The sequence below is a fragment of the Bos taurus genome, chromosome 2 (assembly GCF_002263795.3).
Source record: "Bos taurus isolate L1 Dominette 01449 registration number 42190680 breed Hereford chromosome 2, ARS-UCD2.0, whole genome shotgun sequence".
In the NCBI taxonomy this organism is placed as follows: domain Eukaryota; kingdom Metazoa; phylum Chordata; class Mammalia; order Artiodactyla; family Bovidae; genus Bos; species Bos taurus.
In genome coordinates, this window is record NC_037329.1 from 133,451,197 (window position 1) to 133,469,132 (window position 17,936).

General features: G+C 46.3%; 1 protein-coding gene across 5 annotated transcripts in view; it reads left to right on the plus strand.

Annotated features, from left to right (window-relative positions):
* The first annotated feature begins 910 nt into the window (after positions 1-910).
* The window catches only part of UBR4 (ubiquitin protein ligase E3 component n-recognin 4), a 137,398-nt gene continuing 120,372 nt past the window's right edge, over positions 911-17,936 (plus strand). For 4 of the 5 annotated variants that reach the window (XM_059893321.1, XM_059893328.1, XM_059893325.1 and 1 more), the window contains exons 1-8: positions 911-1,122; positions 10,749-10,846; positions 12,030-12,133; positions 13,155-13,284; positions 13,397-13,536; positions 14,302-14,404; positions 14,517-14,658; positions 14,810-14,934. In XM_059893321.1, coding sequence (XP_059749304.1) covers positions 947-1,122; positions 10,749-10,846; positions 12,030-12,133; positions 13,155-13,284; positions 13,397-13,536; positions 14,302-14,404; positions 14,517-14,658; positions 14,810-14,934 — 1,018 coding nt within the window. In that variant the 5' untranslated portion in view covers positions 911-946. The remainder of the gene's footprint in view (positions 1,123-10,748; positions 10,847-12,029; positions 12,134-13,154; positions 13,285-13,396; positions 13,537-14,301; positions 14,405-14,516; positions 14,659-14,809; positions 14,935-17,936) is intronic. The other variant, NM_001205792.1, reaches the window with a different exon arrangement.

The window sequence follows — 17,936 nt, forward strand, 5'->3', positions numbered from 1 at the left end:
GCTTGCCTGGAAAATCCCACGGAGGAGCCTAGTGGGCTGCAGCCCATGGGGTCGCAAAGAGTCGGACACGGCCGAGCGATAGGTTCTAAACCAGCTTTACCACAAAAGCTAAAGGAACTTGTCTAGGTGGAGAAGAAAAGGCCACAACTAGAAACAAAATTATGAGAGGGAAAAGTTTATATTCTTGCTTTGCTGGTAGAAAAAGGTGGGGAAGGGGGCCTTACACGGTAAATCACAGAGTGATGCAAAGGCGAGCTGGTAATCTTACTTATGAGGGTAATCAAAACATAGAAGAGGGTTCAGTGCGAAAAGCAGTAAGGCCTGGTGATTGCAACGATAGCAGGAGGCGATGCGAGGAGAAAGAGCTAGGCGAGCTGTGTCGCGCTGTGCTGCAACTACTGGGGGCCATCCGGGAGGTGAAGCCGGTGAGCTTGATTAGGCTACGACCTCCTCTTCTTCTTGGCTGTCTTGAGCCGGGGGCGTCATACTCGCCGAATGCAGGTCTACTTCGAAGCCTCGGTCTAGCCAACTGATAACCATGCTCCAAACTCACCTCTCTGGGGTGCCCACCGAAACCACGCAGTCCCGTACTTCAGGCAGGACTTCCAGCGCGCAGGTCCAGAGCTTAACACTGCCACCGCTTTCCGGAGCGCTGCGTCCTGCGCATGCGCAGCCCCTCGACACCACCCCCCCCCCCCCGACCCCGCGCCCTTCCCTACGACCTACCCCGCCCCCTCTCCGCCCTATGCCCCGCCCCGCGGCCTCCCGGCCGCGCCACGCTTCCCTTGCGAGAAAGGAGGGAAGCCGGCCTCCCGCGTTGCGTATTTTGGCCGGCGACCGCGTCGCGCCCTCTGACGCGCATGTCGCGTCATTTCCGCCCCCTCACGGGAGGCGGCGCTGGGCCGGTGGCAAGCCCCCGGAGGGAGCCGCAGGAGTACGACGGAAGATGGCGACGAGCGGCGGCGAAGAGGCGGCGGCTGTGGCGCCGGCGGTTGGCGCCCCAGCCCCGGCGGGAGACACGACCCCGGGCTGGGAGGTGGCGGTGCGGCCCTTGCTGTCCGCGTCCTATTCCGCCTTCGAGATGAAGGAGTTGCCGCAGCTGGTGGCCTCAGTCATCGAGAGGTACCGGGCGGCGGCGCCGGCGGGGCGGGTGCCGGGAGGGGGATGGGAGGTCGTGCCGGAGGGTGCGTGCCCCCCGCTTCCCGACTGCCTCCTGCGGCTCCGGGACGCCCCGGCCGCGGCCCCGACATCCGGGCTCCCCGGCCCCGCGAGTCGAAGGCTTGTCTGGCCTTCCTTCCGCCAGCCCGGGCGAGTACTCCGTGCCTCAGTTTCCCCCCCCGAGCAAAACTTCTGAGGACGACTTCTCGGGAGGGCGCGGCCGGCCGGGCTGGGAGTAATTTTGCGGGACGCGTCTCCCTGGGAGGGGTCTGCCTTCGGGGCTGCCCGCTCTGTTAAGGTCAAAGCTCCGATGAGTTTGCATTTCTCGTCCGCGCTCATCCCCCTGGCCTGGGCTGGAGCGGAGCCGCGGGGTTTAAATCTGGGACCTACCACACAATTTAGTAACGGTCTCCGTGCTGCAGTAATCACTCGGGGCACGTGCTGTTTGTGCTCTAGGTATTGATGACTCTTTTTTTTTTTTTTCCAGGTTGCATTTATGGTATATTATTACTGTAACGGTCTTTGATTAAAACCATGTTAGTGTTATTCTCAGAGGTCATTTCCTCCCTGACACCGCATACTCTCACTGCCTCTCAACTAAAGGATGTTCAGGCTCTTACCATCAGGACTGTTTATTGGTTAGCTGTTAACATGTTTGCCCTTTTGAGAGTCTTAGATTATGCGAGTTGTGTCATACAAGGCCAGGAATAACCAGAGTGCCTGGCTTTTCCTTTCTTAACCTTGCTCAGAGCGGTCTCTCGTTAGTTTAGTAGTAGACCTGCCTTTAAAGCCAGTCTCACTTTCATTTTTCTAGCCAAATGTGACTTCAGCAACTTTCCGCAGTTGCTTACTGGCTCATTTTAGCTTCCTGCCAACAAGAGGATTACCTACATGTTATCCAGAAGGTTAGAAATTGCTGTTTGTTTCTCAAGGGAGGCCCATGATTTGACAGGTGGTCTACTGCAGTGTTTATTGTTACCTTTGTGCTACTTTGGATGCGGTTTAAAAAATAAATTAGATTAAAATAATGGTTTGGTTTAGTAACTTCACAGTTACCTTTCAGATGGATTTTCCTGTCTAATTATTAAGCCAGGAAGGTTCAGAAGATGTAAACAGATATCAAAAATACTGCTCTCAAATTATGTAGCCTCTTTATATAACTGTTGTCAACATTTGGATTAATGGTATTTTCACAAATTATACTTGCCATGTTACTTAAAATGGACAGTGTTCCACTCTTTTTAGAGCACTTACTCTTATGTTTTTATGGACATAAGCTGTAAGTTATAAAGTCATTTGTTGACACACTCCCATACATCCAGTATTCGGGGCCTGTGTCTTTTAAACTGTAATAGTTAAGCAGCTCCCTTCCACCTGTAGAAGAAGCCAAAACGAAATACATCAAGGTAGGTTTGAATTTTGCCAAATAAGTGATAGGGGTCTCTCTTGCACTCTGTGTAGCTAAGATAATCAAGAGTTGCCTGTGTTTGCAGATGCTAGTGAGACCTCTCTTCATGGTTTAGAAGAGAAGTCCAAACTGATTGCTGTTGAGTAGCACATCTTTTTATTGGAAGGTGAGACCCTTGAAGTCTCTGTGCTGGTTTTTGTGGCTCAGTCAGCTTTGGAACACAGCAGTGTGTCCTCTTCAGGCTCTCTCAGAGCAATATGATCTTAAGGTTGCACTTATTGTCTGAGAGGTCCTTTTTCCACAGAAAGCAGCTACTCTCTCTCTTCCCCTCCCTCCCTCCATCTTTTCAGACTCTTGCACATGGGAGTGTCGATTGGTTTGCTGTCACGTGGTTCTGTAATTTCCAGAAGAAATATCTGGCTCACACGTTCTTTACGGTTAAACACAGCCTAAACGTATCAAGTGCTCAGTTTGGTGTAGAGCAGAGACCAGCACACTTCTTCTGTAAAGAGTCAGGGTAGATTTAATTTGTGGGCCGTAAGAGGGATGTATGCACTAGTCCACTGAGTCATTGTGTGACGAAGCTGCCATATGCGTTATGTAAATAAATGGGCGTGGCTGTGTCCAAAGTTTTATTTATGGGCTCACCTGTGAATTTCATATGACATGTACATATCACAAAATATTCTTTTCATCCCCCCCCCTCCCCGCCCCCAGCCATAAAGACACATGTAAAACTATTCTTAAATATGGCCTGAACAGAGCGGGGTGACTGGCTAGATTTGACCTGTGGGTGATAGTTTGCCAACCCCTGGTTTAGAGCATAACGATTAATACCCTGCTATCAATATCCTGTTTCTCAAAGGTTTTATTTGCCTTTCCAAAAAAAAAAAAAAAGGTCAGAATTGAGGAATTATTTCTTGAATGCCAAAGTACGGCTACTGAGTGTAGGACTAGGTCAGAGCCAGCCCTGCGCAGACACCGTGGGGCCCTTCCCTGGCTGCCTGGAGGTTTTGGAGCTTTTCTGCGCCGGTTGCTGCTTTGCTTTCACATCTGTGGTCCCTGCTCCCCCACAGTCCTGTGTTCCTTTCTATTGTTATGCCTCCCGAGTTTTTCTTCGTTGCCTCCAGGGACCTTCTATTTTCTGTTACAGCCTACTGCTCTCTGCTTCTCTCTCCACACCCCGCCCCCACCCCCTTTTGGTGTCCTAGCTCCATCATGTCAGCTCTTACTTCCTATCTGGTGGCTTGCTCATTCACTGAATTCCTCCCTTTTTAACTTTTGGGGATGATGAAACATGCTCTGAGATTCCTCAGTACTCCGCCATTCTACTATCTGTCTCTTTTTTCATACCTTTATTGTTGGAATTGGAGAAGGCAATGGCACCCCACTCCAGTACTCTTGCCTGGAAAATCCCATGGACGGAGGAGCCTGGTAGGCTGCAGACCATGGGGTCGAGAAGAGTCGGACATGACTAAGCAACTTCACTTTCACCTTTCCCTTTCATGCATTGGAGAAGGAAATGGCAGCCCACTCTAGTGTTCTTGCCTGAAGAATCCCAGGGACAGGGGAGCCTGGTGGGCCGCCGTCTATGGGGTCGCACAGAGTTGGACACGACTGAAGAGACTTAGCATAGTTGGAATTGACCTTTGGTTTGAAGAGAAGGCAGATGAAATATTCTGAGGTCCAGACCCTGTTTCGTTTTTGTTGTTTGGCTACACCACACGAGAGAACCTGGGTCCTTGGCGGTGAAATCACAGAGTCCTAACCACTGGACCTCCAGGGAATTCCCTGAACCCTGTTTGTTAAGTTTGACTTTGTAACCAAACTGAAACAAAGGAGGGATTAGCATGGATAAATTGGGAGGCATCAGTTCATTGCAAATAGATGGGGAAACGATGGAAACAGTGACAGACTTTATTTTCTTAGGTTCCAAAATCACTGCAGATGGTGACTGCAGCCATGAAATTAAAGGAGCTTGCTCCTTGGAAGTAAAGCTATGACAAACCTAGATAGTCGGTTATAAAGCTGAGACATTACTTTGCCAACAAAGGTCTGTCTGGTCAAAGCTATGGTTTTTCCAGTAGTCATGTATGGATGTGAGAGTTGGACTATGAAGAAAACTGAGCACCAAAGAATTGATTCTTTTGAACCGTGGTGTTTGAGAAGACTCTTGAGAGTCCCTTGGACTGCAAGGAGATCAAACCAGTCAATCCTAAAGGAAATCAGTCCTGAATATTCATTGCAAGGTCTGATGCTGAAGCTGAAGCTCTGATACTTTGGCCACCTGATGCAAAGAGCTGATTCATTAGAAAAGACCCTGAAGCTGGAAAAGACTGAAGGCAGGAGGAGCAGGGGACAACAGAGGATGAGATGGTTGGATGGCATCACCAATTCAATGGACCTGAGTTTGAGCAAACTCGTGGTGATGATGATGGACAGGGTGATGGTGATGGACAGGGAAGGCTGGCCTGCTACAGTCCGTGGGGTCACAAAGAGTCGGACAAGACTGAGCGACTGAACAACAACTCTCAAAAGTAGTTTTTTAAAAGAAAAAGATAATCTGAGTTTACTTAAAGCGGACTTCATTTCTGCTGCTTGTTGATAGCATGTCTTTTAGTAGTAAAGATTAAAAATCTTTTAAATACCTTTACTTTTCTAGACCAGAAATGAAACTAAAACTAGCTTAATGGAGCACATGCTGTATGTAGGCTTAATTAGTGTAATTAAAAATGTAACTGTTCAGTTCAGTCGCTCAGTCGTGTCCGACTCTTTGCGACTCCATGACTCGCAGCACACCAGGCCTCCCTGTCCATCATCAACTCCCGGACTTCACTCAGACTCAAGTCCATTGAGTCAGTGATGCCATCCAGCCATCTCATCCTCTGTCGTCCCCTTTTCCTGCCCCCAATCCCTCCCAGCATCAGAGTCTTTTCCAATGAGTCAACTCTTCACATGAGGTGGCCAAAGTACTGGAGTTTCAGCTTTAGCATCATTCCCTCCAAAGAAATCCCAGGGCTGATCTCCTTCAGAATGGACTGGTTGGATCTCCTTGCAGTCCAAGGGACTCTCAAGAGTCTTCTCCAACACCACAGTTCAAAAGCATCAGTTCTTCGGTGCTCAGCCTTCTTCACAGTCCAACTCTCACATCCATACATGACCACAGGAAAAACCATAGCCTTGACTAGATGAACCTTTGTTGGCAAAGTAATGTCTCTGCTTTTCAATATGCTATCTAGGTTGGTCATGACTTCCCTTCCAAGGAGTAAGCGTCTTTTAATTTCATGGCTGCAATAACCATCTGCAGTGATTTTGGAGCCCCCAAAAATAAAGTCTGACACTGTTTCCACTGTTTCCCCATCTATTTCCCATAAAGTGATGGGACCGGATGACAAGATCTTAGTTTTCTGAATGTTGAGCTTTAAGGCAACTTTTTCACTCTCCACTTTCACTTTCATCAAGAGGCTTTTGAGTTCCTCTTCACTTTCTGCCATAAGGGTGGTGTCATCTGCATATCTGAGGTTAATGATATTTCTCCCGGAAATCTTGATTCCAGCTTATGTTTCTTGCAGTCCAGCGTTTCTCATGATGTACTCTGCATATAAGTTAAATAAGCAGGGTAACAATATACAGCCTTGATGTACTCCTTTTCCTATTTGGAACCAGTCTGTTGTTCCATGTCCAGTTCTAACTGTTGCTTCCTGACCTTCATACAGATTTCTCAAGAGGCAGGTCAGGTGGTCTGGTATTCCCATCTCTTTTAGAATTTTCCACAGTTTATTGTGATCCACACAGTCAAAGGCTTTGGCATAGTCAATAAAGCAGAAATAGATGTTTTTCTGGAACTCTTGCTTTTTCCATGATCCAGCGGATGTTGGCAATTTGATCTCTGGTTCCTCTGCCTCTTCCAAAACCATCTTGAACATCAGGAAGTTCACGGTTCACGTATTGCTGAAGCCTGGCTTGGAGAATTTTGAGCACTATTTTGCTAGTATGTGAGATGATCGTAATTGTATGGCAGTTTGAACATTCTTTGGCATTGCCTTTCTTATGGATTGGAATGAAAACTGACCTTTTCCAGTCCTGTGACCACTGCTGAGTTTTCCAAATTTGCTGGCATATTGAGTACAGCACTTTCACAGCATCATCTTTCAGGATTTGAAATAGCTCAACTGGAATTCCATCACCTTCACCAGCTTTGTTCATAGTGATGCTTTCTAAGGCCCACTTGACTTCACATTCCAGGATGTCTGGCTCTAGGTGAGTGATCACACCATTGTGATTACCTGGGCCATGAAGATCTTTTTTGTACAGTTCTTCTGTGTATTCTTGCCACCTCTTCTTAATATCTTCTGCTTCTGTTCGGTCCCTACCATTTCTGACCTTTATTGAGCCTATCCTTGCATGAAGTGTTCCCTTTGTATCTCTAATTTTCCTGAAGAGATCTCTAGTCTTTCCCATTCTGTTGTTTTCCTCTATTTCTTTGCATTGATTGCTGAGGAAGGCTTTCTTATCTCTTCTTGATATTCTCTGGAACTCTGCATTCAGATGCTTATATCTTTCCTTTTCTCCTTTGCTTTTCACTTCTCTTCTTTTCACAGCTATTTGTAAGGCCTCCCCAGACAGCCATTTTGCTTTTTTGTAACTGTATGTGCTATCAAATACAGAATTCCTTTCTTAACTCTGTGCAGGATATGCTGGTGAGCATGGTTGTCATTGAATAATTTTATGAATCTTTGTAAATTTAAAAAGAAAAGTCCCTTTCTCTTGGGCTTCCCTTGTGGCTCAGCTGGTAAAGAATATGCCTTCAATGCGGGAGACCTGGGTTTGATCCCAGGGTTGGGAAATCCCCCGGAGAAGGGAAAGGCTACCCACTTCGATATTCTGGCCTGGAGCATTCCATGGACTGTACAGTCCATGGCGATGCAGAGAGTCAGACATGAATTAGCGACTTTCACTCACTGCCCTGAGCCAGTCCTTCCTAGGCTGTCCTGCCTTTCTTAATGATAAGCCTCCTCGAGTCTCTGCCTCCCAGCTATTTGATGAAACTTAGACCAAGAAGACCTACTTGGGAAGGCAGAAGCTGTTAGTAACATCCCCATTAGATAATGCACAGTCATTTTCTAAAAATCTTGAGAGGGAGAAAGGGGTACCTTGGTGCCATCATCAGCTGAGTTTGTGAATGACCTACAGAAGAGAAGCCAGCTCCCGAGTGAGAAGCCTGTAGTTAGTTGTGAGATTAGGTCATGTTTCCACGTCTCAGTATCCCGTTCGCTACAGGTTTGCTGAGAGTGTGAGAGAGGCATGTGAAAGTTTTCACTTGTGTGACACACAGTAGATGTTCATTAAACCTATATTTAAAAAAATGTTTCCTGTATCTCATTAATTTGTTGTGCTTGTTTATAAGTGTGTCTTGAAACAAACCCAGTGGACTCTATGCTTGGGAGTTGGTGATTCTGGTGAGGGGAAAGGGCTCCGAGTGTCCCCCGTTGACGGCAGAGACACAGCTAGCAGTGGCTCAGTGGTGAGGAGCCCGCCTGCCGGTGCGGGGGCGTGGGGAAGGTCCCCGGGAAGGAGATGGCAGCCGTTCCAGTAGTCTTGCCTGGGAAAATCCCAGAGGAGCCTGACAGGCTACAGTCCTTGGGGTCACAGAGTCAGACACAGCTTAGTGACGAGACAGCAAGAGGGAGAGCGGCAGTGAGCCTGCAGTCTGTATTTTGCCCATCACGCTTTTTCACTCTTCCTGGACCCTGGCTAGTTCTTTTTCACTTACATGTCAAGTTGGGTTTTTCCGACCCGGCTGCTTAAGTGCTATTTTCCTTTGTACTCTGCATTGCATTTATTTTTAATTGGTATGTAATTTTACTTTAAAATGGAATATAATTGCTTCAGATTCCTTGTCCTTTCAGCAGTTTTCAGGCTCTGTGGTACTTTGTTGCAGAGTTTGTTAGGCGAGGTACATGTTTAAGGAAAGTAGCATGACTGCCTGGAGGAGAAATATTTTCACCTTCATGTCCCTTGATTTTCTTTTGTGTCATAGTTGCCTTCAATTTCTGCATTCTTCGCCTTTCTTCTTAATGTCTTGCTCTCTGTTCCATTTTTACATTTCTTTGTCTCCTCTGGTGACCTGGTGTCTGTCAGGCTCTCAGGGAATGAGGGTGGGGTCAAAAAGGGAGACGACACTTCTTTGCTAGGTTCCTCACACACACACATTTCTTCAGGATCAGAAGATAGGACGTTGTCCTTTGGGCCACATGGCCACCTACCTACTCTCCCCTTTAAGTCTTTTAAAAACGAGTTTTCCCAGGTTTATCCTTCCTTGCCCTAAGCACATTGTGAGTGGAGCTCAAGAGCCCTCTGCTCATTTTTTCTCCTTTTGTCCACCTCCATCTTTCCCTAGAGGGTATTATTGTTTCTTGATTGGAATAAGGCAGTTGTATAACTAGGGCAGGAAGAAGTGAAGTGAAGTCGCTCAGCCATGTCCAACTCTTTTCGACCCTGTGGACTGTAGCCTGCCAGGCTCCTCTGTCCATGGGATTCTCCAGGCAAGAATACTGGAGTGGGTTACCATTTCCTTCTCCAGGGGATCTTCCCGACCCAGGGATCGAACCCGGGTCTCCCGCATTGCAGGCAGACGCTTTAACCTCTGAGCCACCAGGGAAACCCCTGGTGGCAAGAAGAAGGGTTTGTTTAATCATAATGTGGCAGCCTTGAACCACGCAATTAATGTGTTGACTCCTGTGTTTTGGATGTGTTTTATCATCAGAATGAGAAGGGAAGCGGCAGAGTGAGTTCCTTCTTTGGCTCAGCAGTGATTCTCTTGGTCGTGGTAAACCTGTCCAGTTGAAAAACATGGGGGGCGGGGGGTGGCAGTAAGCAGCTCTGAAGTTCTGAAGTAAAGCAGAGAAGGGAAGTTCTTCATAAAATCCATCAAATTACAGGGTGGGGGAACCTTAGAACTATGAATGCAGGGTGTCAGGATGGGAGTGAAGGAACAGCTCTTCCTAGGAGGTAGAAGCAGGGGTGGGGAGCTCTCTCTTCTGGGTGTGGTGGGACTCCCCCTGCTCCCACCAGTGTGATGGCCCCGTGAACTTTGAGGGTTGCTTGATGTTTTAAGGATTTTGTTTCCTTTCTTTTGTCCATCTGACAAGTAGGGAGAAATGATCCTTGCTGGGCAGGAAGATTCTTGCACATCATAGGTACGCCATAAATGTTTTTCTTAGTGAGGGAGTTATTCCAAGATAAGGAACCGATCTTTGATAATACCTATTTTTCCTTGATGAATTCCCAAATAGGGAAGTGCTGTTTGAGGTGATTCATCACTCACGTTAGCACCTTCAAGACATGGAACTTGCTTTTTGGCCCCCATGTCGATTTGGCAAGTGAACTGAGTCTAGACTCTGTTTACGTTTCCCTTCCTAGGCTGATAGTTCTTGTTGGAGAATTAACTGTGGAAGCTTTTAAAGCACATTGCTCTCTTTTTTCCATTTAAGAACATACATTTTAGTGTTTTTCTTTGCCGCCTTGTTTCATGGGTTGTGATTAGCATCTAATGCAGTAAAGAGAATGACATTAACGTATCCAGCTTTTAGACATAGCTGGGCTCCAGATTTTCACTGAAGAGGCCATTTCTTCTGGTAAAGATAAGGGAGTGGTTAAAAATCACTTTGTCGTGATCTAACTATATATCCTGTGGATGTGGCGAGTGGGGTGGAGGACTCTGGTACCTGAAGAATTTTGGATTTTAGCACCCATCAGATGATTTCTTCCCTTGAAATGTTTATTCTTTTTAAGTTGCTGTGTTGTGGACTGGCCTTGTTTGGTCTTCAAAAGGCGTTATTCCCACTAACAGTGTTTTGAGTACCCTGCCCTACCCTCTTTTGACCGGCTTGTGGCATTGTTAGCTTTTGGTCTTTGTTAAGTATCAATACAGGACACAATGGTATCCTATTGGATTTTTACTTGTATTTCTTTAATTCTAAGTGAGTGTAATGTGTTTCCTGTTTGTTAGCCTTTGCCACTTACTAAGTCTGGTACCTCTAAGCTCCACTTTCTCAGTTTGAATATAGGGATGGTAACAGGGCCTACCAAGTAGCATTGCTACGAGGAGTAAGTAAGGCCTGTAGAGGGGTGGAGCACCTGGCCTGTAGTAAGCACTGAGTAAATGTTGGTTTCGTTGCAGCGAATCCGAAATCCTGCAGCACGAGAAGCAGTACGAGCCCTTCTACTCCTCCTTTGTCGCGCTTTCCACACACTATATCACGACAGTTTGTAGCCTCAGTAAGTATTGCGCTCTTGCCATCCCCTTTTAAGGGCTGGTGAACGGGGAATTGTGTGTCCTCTTGCCTGAACAAGCTGTTAATGACGCCTGTATTTCCGTTCTAACCTGTTCATCCAAGAGTGGAGACAACTGTCAGTTTGATAAGGCTTTGGAAGGTCCTTTACCGAGGCCAGCCAAAAGGGATTTAAAAACTGTTTGGTTTGGACTTCTATTTCATAACCATTAAGTTAACTTCCCTTGCCTTCTTATCGATTTTACACATGTAATTACTAATGTGCTAATTTCGGGGGGATGGATGGGATTGGAAGGTTAGGTGGGGATGCTGAGCTGGGGTTAGCAGCCACTGACCAAGGCTGTCTTCCTTATTTGGTTTTGGTGAGGGATTAAATTCTCCTTTTGTGTTCTCTGGTATATGAAGGGATTTCAACTTCAGTTCCCCATCTTTTAAGCTTTTCTCCCCCTAAAGTAACCAGTCTCTTACTTTCCAATATTTCTGATACTTAGCATTTTCATTTTCTCCCCCAAGCCTGATTCATGTAGTTCTGAAGAATTCGAATTATTTGTTTACTTAAATAATCTGCTAAGCAAGCAAAGTGAAAGGAAGTTGGAGGGTTGCTGAGTAGTCTTTCGGTGTCCAGTGCTGTTTATTCTAGGCATTGGCCACCAGTGTAAGAGTCACTTCTAGCTTGGAGCACCTTTGAATGGGAAGCCCACTGCAGAAACAGAAAGGAGAGGTAGTATATTCTAGTGGGTAACAGCATGAACTTTAGAGCCAGACATCTGGATTTGATTCTAGCTGCATGACTTAGGCAAATCATTTAACCTTTCTATGGTTTACTTTTCCTATTTCTTTTTTTTAAAGAGAAGAGGTTAACAATATCTATCTCATAGCATCAGTTTGAGGATTAAATGGATTAACATATTTGAAGTGCTTGTTACTTCCTGTGATGTATTTCCTATTATAATTGTCTTAATTTCTAGTAAATACAGGATAAATGGATCTAGAAACGATTCATGATCATCAGTGCCAAGTTGCCTTTGTTTGCCTGATGGATTGTTGATTCTGAGAAAGATACTGGGAATGTTGGACATACGGAGCTCAAAACTTACTTGGTTCATTGACTGTGAGGCTGAAGTGCACTATAGCAGTCTGAGGTTAAGTAAAGCTTATTCCTTTCTCAGTTCCCCGGAATCAACTTCAGTCTGTGGCAGCAGCCTGTAAAGTCCTGATTGAATTTTCTCTCCTGCGTTTGGAGAATCCAGATGAGGCGTGCGCTGTGTCCCAGGTAAGAGTGGTGGGCCTGTTTCTGGCCCTTATTTTGAGGTAGGCTCGTGACTGACCCGTGGAATGATGGAGAAGGGATGGCATAGAGCAGGGATTGGTGACTTTCTCTGTAACAGGCTACACAGGAGATAATTTGCTGACCATCCAGGCTCTGTTAAACTCTGACTTTGCACTGTGAAAGCAGCCACAGACAGTATGTGAATGGATGCGCACAGCTGTGGTCCAGTCAGATTTATTCACAAATACAGTGGGCTGAATTGGGGCTATGGTTTATCAGCCTCTCGTATAGAGAGCTGCAGAGGTCTTTTCTAGGATTACAAAGATACATGACCATGGGGGCCAGGCAAGTAACATAAAATGAGTCAAGTATGCTGGTTGAGAAGGGTGTGTGACCCAGCTATAAAGGGATCAATCACTGGCTCCAGCTGATCTTGTGAATTATTGAAAGAGGTAGGAAATCTGGATTTGTATGATAAAGGGTCCGTGTTTTAAAAAGTTAGCCATGACTTCAAATGTAAACAACGACATCGCTGTGAGACCTGTGAGACGCCTGCAAGCAGGTGTGGCCTGAGGACCATCAGCTTGTGATCTCTGCTTCCTGAGTTTGCCGTTCTTGCTTTGAACCTAAATTTGGTTTTGTGCCTGCTACTGCTGCTGCTAAGTCGCTTCAGTCGTGTCCGACTCTGTGCGACCCCGTAGACGGCAGCCCATCAGGCTGCCCTGTCCCTGGGATTCTCCAGGCAAGAACACTGGAGTGGGTGCCATTTCCTTCTGCAATAAAAGTGGAAAGTGAAAGTGAAGTCGCTCAGTCGTGCCCGACTCCTAGCGACCCCATGGACTGCAGCCCACCAGGCTCCTCCGTCCGTGGGATTTTCCAGGCAGGAGTACTGGAGTGGGGTGCCATTGCCTTCTCCGTTGTGCCAGCTAGAAGTCCCTAAAGAATAGAACCCCTAAAAGGCATATTTGATGTAATCCAGAGGAGGCCTCTCTAAAAGGCATATTGGAATTTGTTTTCTTTGCAGAAACACTTGATTCTCCTCATCAAGGGCCTGTGCACTGGCTGCAGCCGACTAGACAGGACTGAAATCATCACGTTCACAGCGATGATGAAGTCGGCCAAGCTGCCCCAGACAGTGAAGACGCTCTCAGATGGTGAGCGCGCCTTCACCAGACTTGGTTTCTTGGCCACTCCCCTTGCCAGCTGTTTCCTCTTTTGTCCGCTAGTGACATTGCCCTCACCGCTCTCTTGTTTCATATTTTATAGTGGAAGATCAGAAAGAACTGGCCTCACCAGTAAGCCCAGAGCTGAAGCAGAAGGAGGTCCAGATGAATTTTTTGAACCAGCTAACGTCAGTTTTCAACCCTAGAACTGTAGCATCATCACCTGTAGGTCCACAGACTCAGGTGAGTTACTTCAGTCAAAGGACCTCGTCCTGTAGGATTTGTTAAGATGATAATACTAGAAAAAACAGCTAACAAATGCATTTTATATTTGTGATATAAAATGATGTACCTGCCAAGGGTAGAAAAAAAGTTGAAGAATACTAACTGAAAATGAGTAGCATTCACCCCAATTCCTTCTGTTCACAGTTATTACTATTTGTTTTAATAATACATTTATTTATATTTATATTTTTGACCACGCCTAATAGCATGTGGAATCTTAGTTCCCTGACCAGGGATCGAACCCGTGCCCCTTGCATTGGAAGCATGGAATCTTAATCACTGGACCACCAGGGAAGTCTCTAGTGGTTACTATTTTGATGACCATTCTTCTGACAGTTTCTCAGTGCAAGTAGACACAGAGCCTGTACTCCTACTGTAAAAGGCATCGCTCTGTGCTGGTTACAGAATATATTTAAAGCTGTGTATCCCACCACCTCCCACCCCCGCTGGGAGTCTGACGAGCATCCTCGGAGCAGCTCTAGTTTGTACAGTTGGTTCTACTCTGCACTTGAGGACGACAATCAGCAGATGACAGTATCTTTTTGTTTTTTAATTTATTTTTTGGTCACATCACCCATGGCATGTGGGATCTTAGTTCCCTGAATAGGGATTGAACTTGGGGCCCTTGCCTTGGGAACATGGAGTCTTAACCACTGGACCACCAGGTCGGTTCCAAGGTGCTAGTATCTTCAGAGGCTTTTCACAGCCTTTGTTTCTCTTCAGGCGGAAGGAGAAAGTGAAGAGCAGTCATCCACAGATCAAGCTTCTGCTATCAAAACCAAGAATGTGTTCATAGCTCAGAATGTGGCTAGTCTTCAGGAACTTGGTAAGACTCTGTTGTCAAAAAGCTAGTTTCTCTGCTTTCAGAAATTCCTTAAGTGGAAAAGAATCAAGCAGCAGAAGCCTGTTTGTATGGCTGAGCCTTTTCATTAATTCAGGTGGCTCAGAGAAGCTACTGCGTGTGTGTCTGAACCTGCCCTATTTCCTGCGCTACATCAATCGGTTTCAAGATGCAGTGCTGGCCAATTCTTTCTTTATCATGCCTGCCACAGTAGCAGATGCCACCGCTGTTCGTAATGGGTAAGGTGCTCCAGGGTGCGTATGCTCTATGTTTTAAAACTGTTCTCCAAAAGAGAGAACCCGGTTAGTTTTTATGGCCTGCCCGCTTTCTTTAACAGATTACAGAAGCAAGTGAATCAGAGACACTTGTGTTAATCTTGTTATGTTCCAGTTTTCATTCTTTGGTGATTGACGTAACCATGGCATTGGACACCCTTTCGCTACCTGTGCTGGAGCCTCTCAACCCTTCCCGTCTGCAGGACGTGACAGTGCTCAGCCTGAGCTGTCTGTATGCAGGTGAGACGTTGCATCTGATCATTTCCTCAGCCACACAGACTTCCTGGAAACTGTGAGACCCTTCTGCGTGCTCTCTCCCTCTTTGCTTAGTTCCTTCCCCAGGGGCCATCTAGCGTCTCATCTAGATGGAACGAGATCTAAGTAGGAGTTCTGTAAATTCCCTTATTGCTCAACTGCTGCTGTTGTGTTATGTGGATATTTGATTTCATAGTGTGTGCACATGTGAGTAAGTGTCTGCTGTGTGAGAAGCAAAATGCTAAGTGCTTTGGGGATATTGCAATGAGCAATATGTAATCCTTGCTCTCAAGGAGCCTATACCTGAGCAGTGAAGGACAGATTGGACCACAGAGTGTATGTAATGTGAAACAGGAGATGCTAAAGGCAGTAGAGATTCTAGGATATTACGGGCATACAGAGAAGGGAGCGATGGCGCTTTGCTGTGGGAGCAGATTTGAGGAAGCCTTCTGGAACAGGTGGTATCTTTATATTGATAAATACAATGAGTGTTTTTCTCCATGCTCCCACAAAATCCCCTCCCTTCCTGTTGATTATGCTGCCTTAGAAGTGAGGCCTGACAGCTGGTGTTTATGCTTTTTTAAGTTATTGTTTCGGTGACTTTTTAACCCAAATCACTGATCCTGGTTTTAAATACCATAGTCCTGGTATGTCTTGGGAGGCCTAACAATTTCCGATGTTTACTGGGTTCTGTGAGTGAGGGTTTGAACAGTCTTAGAAACCTGACCTTGGGAGCATGAAGAAATTGCTGAGGTTATCTCCCTACATTCTTTGAATGGCTTTATTATAAACATCTCTGTGTAAATAGGCATGTAAAGATAAAGGCACTTTTCATTGGGGAAGGCAGTAGTCACAAAGGGGTTCTGTCGACGTATCTTGCAGGGCAGGTAGGATTTCAGCTTGGCTATCCCTCGGCCAGAGGCAAAAGCAGGACCAAAAGTATCCTGGTATTTGGGGGAACATTTTGAGAGAGAGAGAGAGTGTGTGTGTGTGTGTGTGTGTGTGACTAGTTGGTGTTGTACAGCCAGAAAGAAGGTACAGCCTCCTCAAAGAGGGCTTCAAAATGCAGTCTCAGTCATTTGCACCATATCCTACAGACAGTGGAGGCCGTTGGAGATTTGAAGAGTGGCATGGTCTGAGCTGTGCTCTGGAAAGCACACTGGAGCCGTAGTGCACAGTGTCTGCTGTGGGGAGACCGGGGGGGCTGGGAGATCTGCTGGGAGGAAGTTTCGGTCGTTTGGGCCTGAGCGAGAGCAGAGCTGTGGGGGGAGCACCAAGGCTGCTGGGAGCAGGTGTGCTCTCCAAGCCCATTCGCAGTGTTCACTCTCAGTTCTCAGGCTTTGATTTTTGCATTTTTAAGTTTGGGGTTCATGAAGTTCAATTTTCAAGGAGTTTCTGAATATTCTATGCATCTCATTATGCTTCGTCGATAAGAATTAAGAGTCCTTAAAAATTCTTAGTTGTTAAGGGAACTCCCCGGTGGTCTAGTGGTTAAGACTCTGCTTTCACTGTCCGGGTGCTGGTTCAGTCGCTGGTTGGGGAACTATCCCACATGCCTTGTGGGCATGGCCAAAAAAAGTTCTTCATTGTTTTAAAGAGCCCCCAGATTTGGTTTGTTACTGAAATTTGATCACTTAGAATTTGAAATAAAGAAAGGGATTTGGCCTAGATGTTTTTGAGAAATACTAAGTGTGAGATTATTTTTTTAATCATTGTAAAGTTTTAAAAAAATATTTTAAAAGTAATTTCAGTTTTAAAAACTTACTTGTTTATTCACTTTTGACTGTGCTGGGTTTTGCTGCTCTGCAGGCTTTTTCTCTAGTTGTGGGGAGCGTGCTTCTCCTGGTGTCTCATGGAGCACGGCTTCAATAGCTGTGGCTCCTGGGCTCAGTAGTTGCAGCTCCCAGGCTCTTAGAGAGCAGGCTCGGTACCTGTGGTGCACAAGCTTAGTTGCTCTGCAGCATGTGGGATCTTCCGGACCAGGGATTGAGCCCGGGAACCTGCACTGGAAGGCAGATTCTTAACCACTGAGACACGAGCGACGTCCTAGATTTCATTTTTAAAGCAGCTTTAGGTTTGCAGAAAAATGCAGCGTTCCCAGACTCTGCATCTGGAACAGTACAGAGTTCTGTCCCCGTACGCTCTCACCCCTGTGTACAGTGCCCTTGTTAACATACTGCATTCATGGGTTGCCTTTGTTGTAATTGATGATCCAGTACTGACACATAATTAACTGAAGTCTGTGGTTCACTACATTAGGGCTCCTTTCTCACATATAGCTCTATGGTTTTTGGCGTTGATACAGAATCTTTTCACTGCCTTCCAGATCCCCGATGTTCCACCTGGAAGTCCCTCCCTCTACCTCGCCCGTAACCCCGGCCCCTAGAAACCACTGATCTTTTACTGTCTCCATAGTTCCCTTTTCCAGAAAGTCTATTGTTAGAATCATCACCTTTTCAGACTGGCTTCTTTTGCTTGTGGGTGGAGCAGGGGGTTTCAGGACCTCCCCGTGGGTACCAAAATCCATGAATGCTCAAGTCCCATGTGTGAAATGGTGTATACAGTTGGCCTTAGCATCTGCAGATGGCCCATGCACAGATTCTGCCAGCTGCGTCTCCGGATGCAGGACCTGTAGGTGTGGAGGGCCTGCTGTGTGCAGTTAAGCTTCCTCTTTGTCTTTTTGTGCCTTGATAGCAATCGCTTGAACTGTTGTTCAGTCGATAAGTCATGTCTGACTCTGCGACCCCATGGACTGCAGCATGCCAGGCCTCCCTGTCCTTCCCTGTCTCTTGGAGTTTGCTCAAACTCTTGTCCATTGAGTCAGTGATGCCATTCCTTGTATGGATACACCCCGGTTTATTGATTGATTTATTGATTTATTATTGAATATTAGAGGACATCTTGATTGTTTCCATCTGTTGGCAGTTGTGACTAAAGGTACCATAAATATTTGTGTACAGGTGTTTGGGTGGATGGAAGTTTTCAGC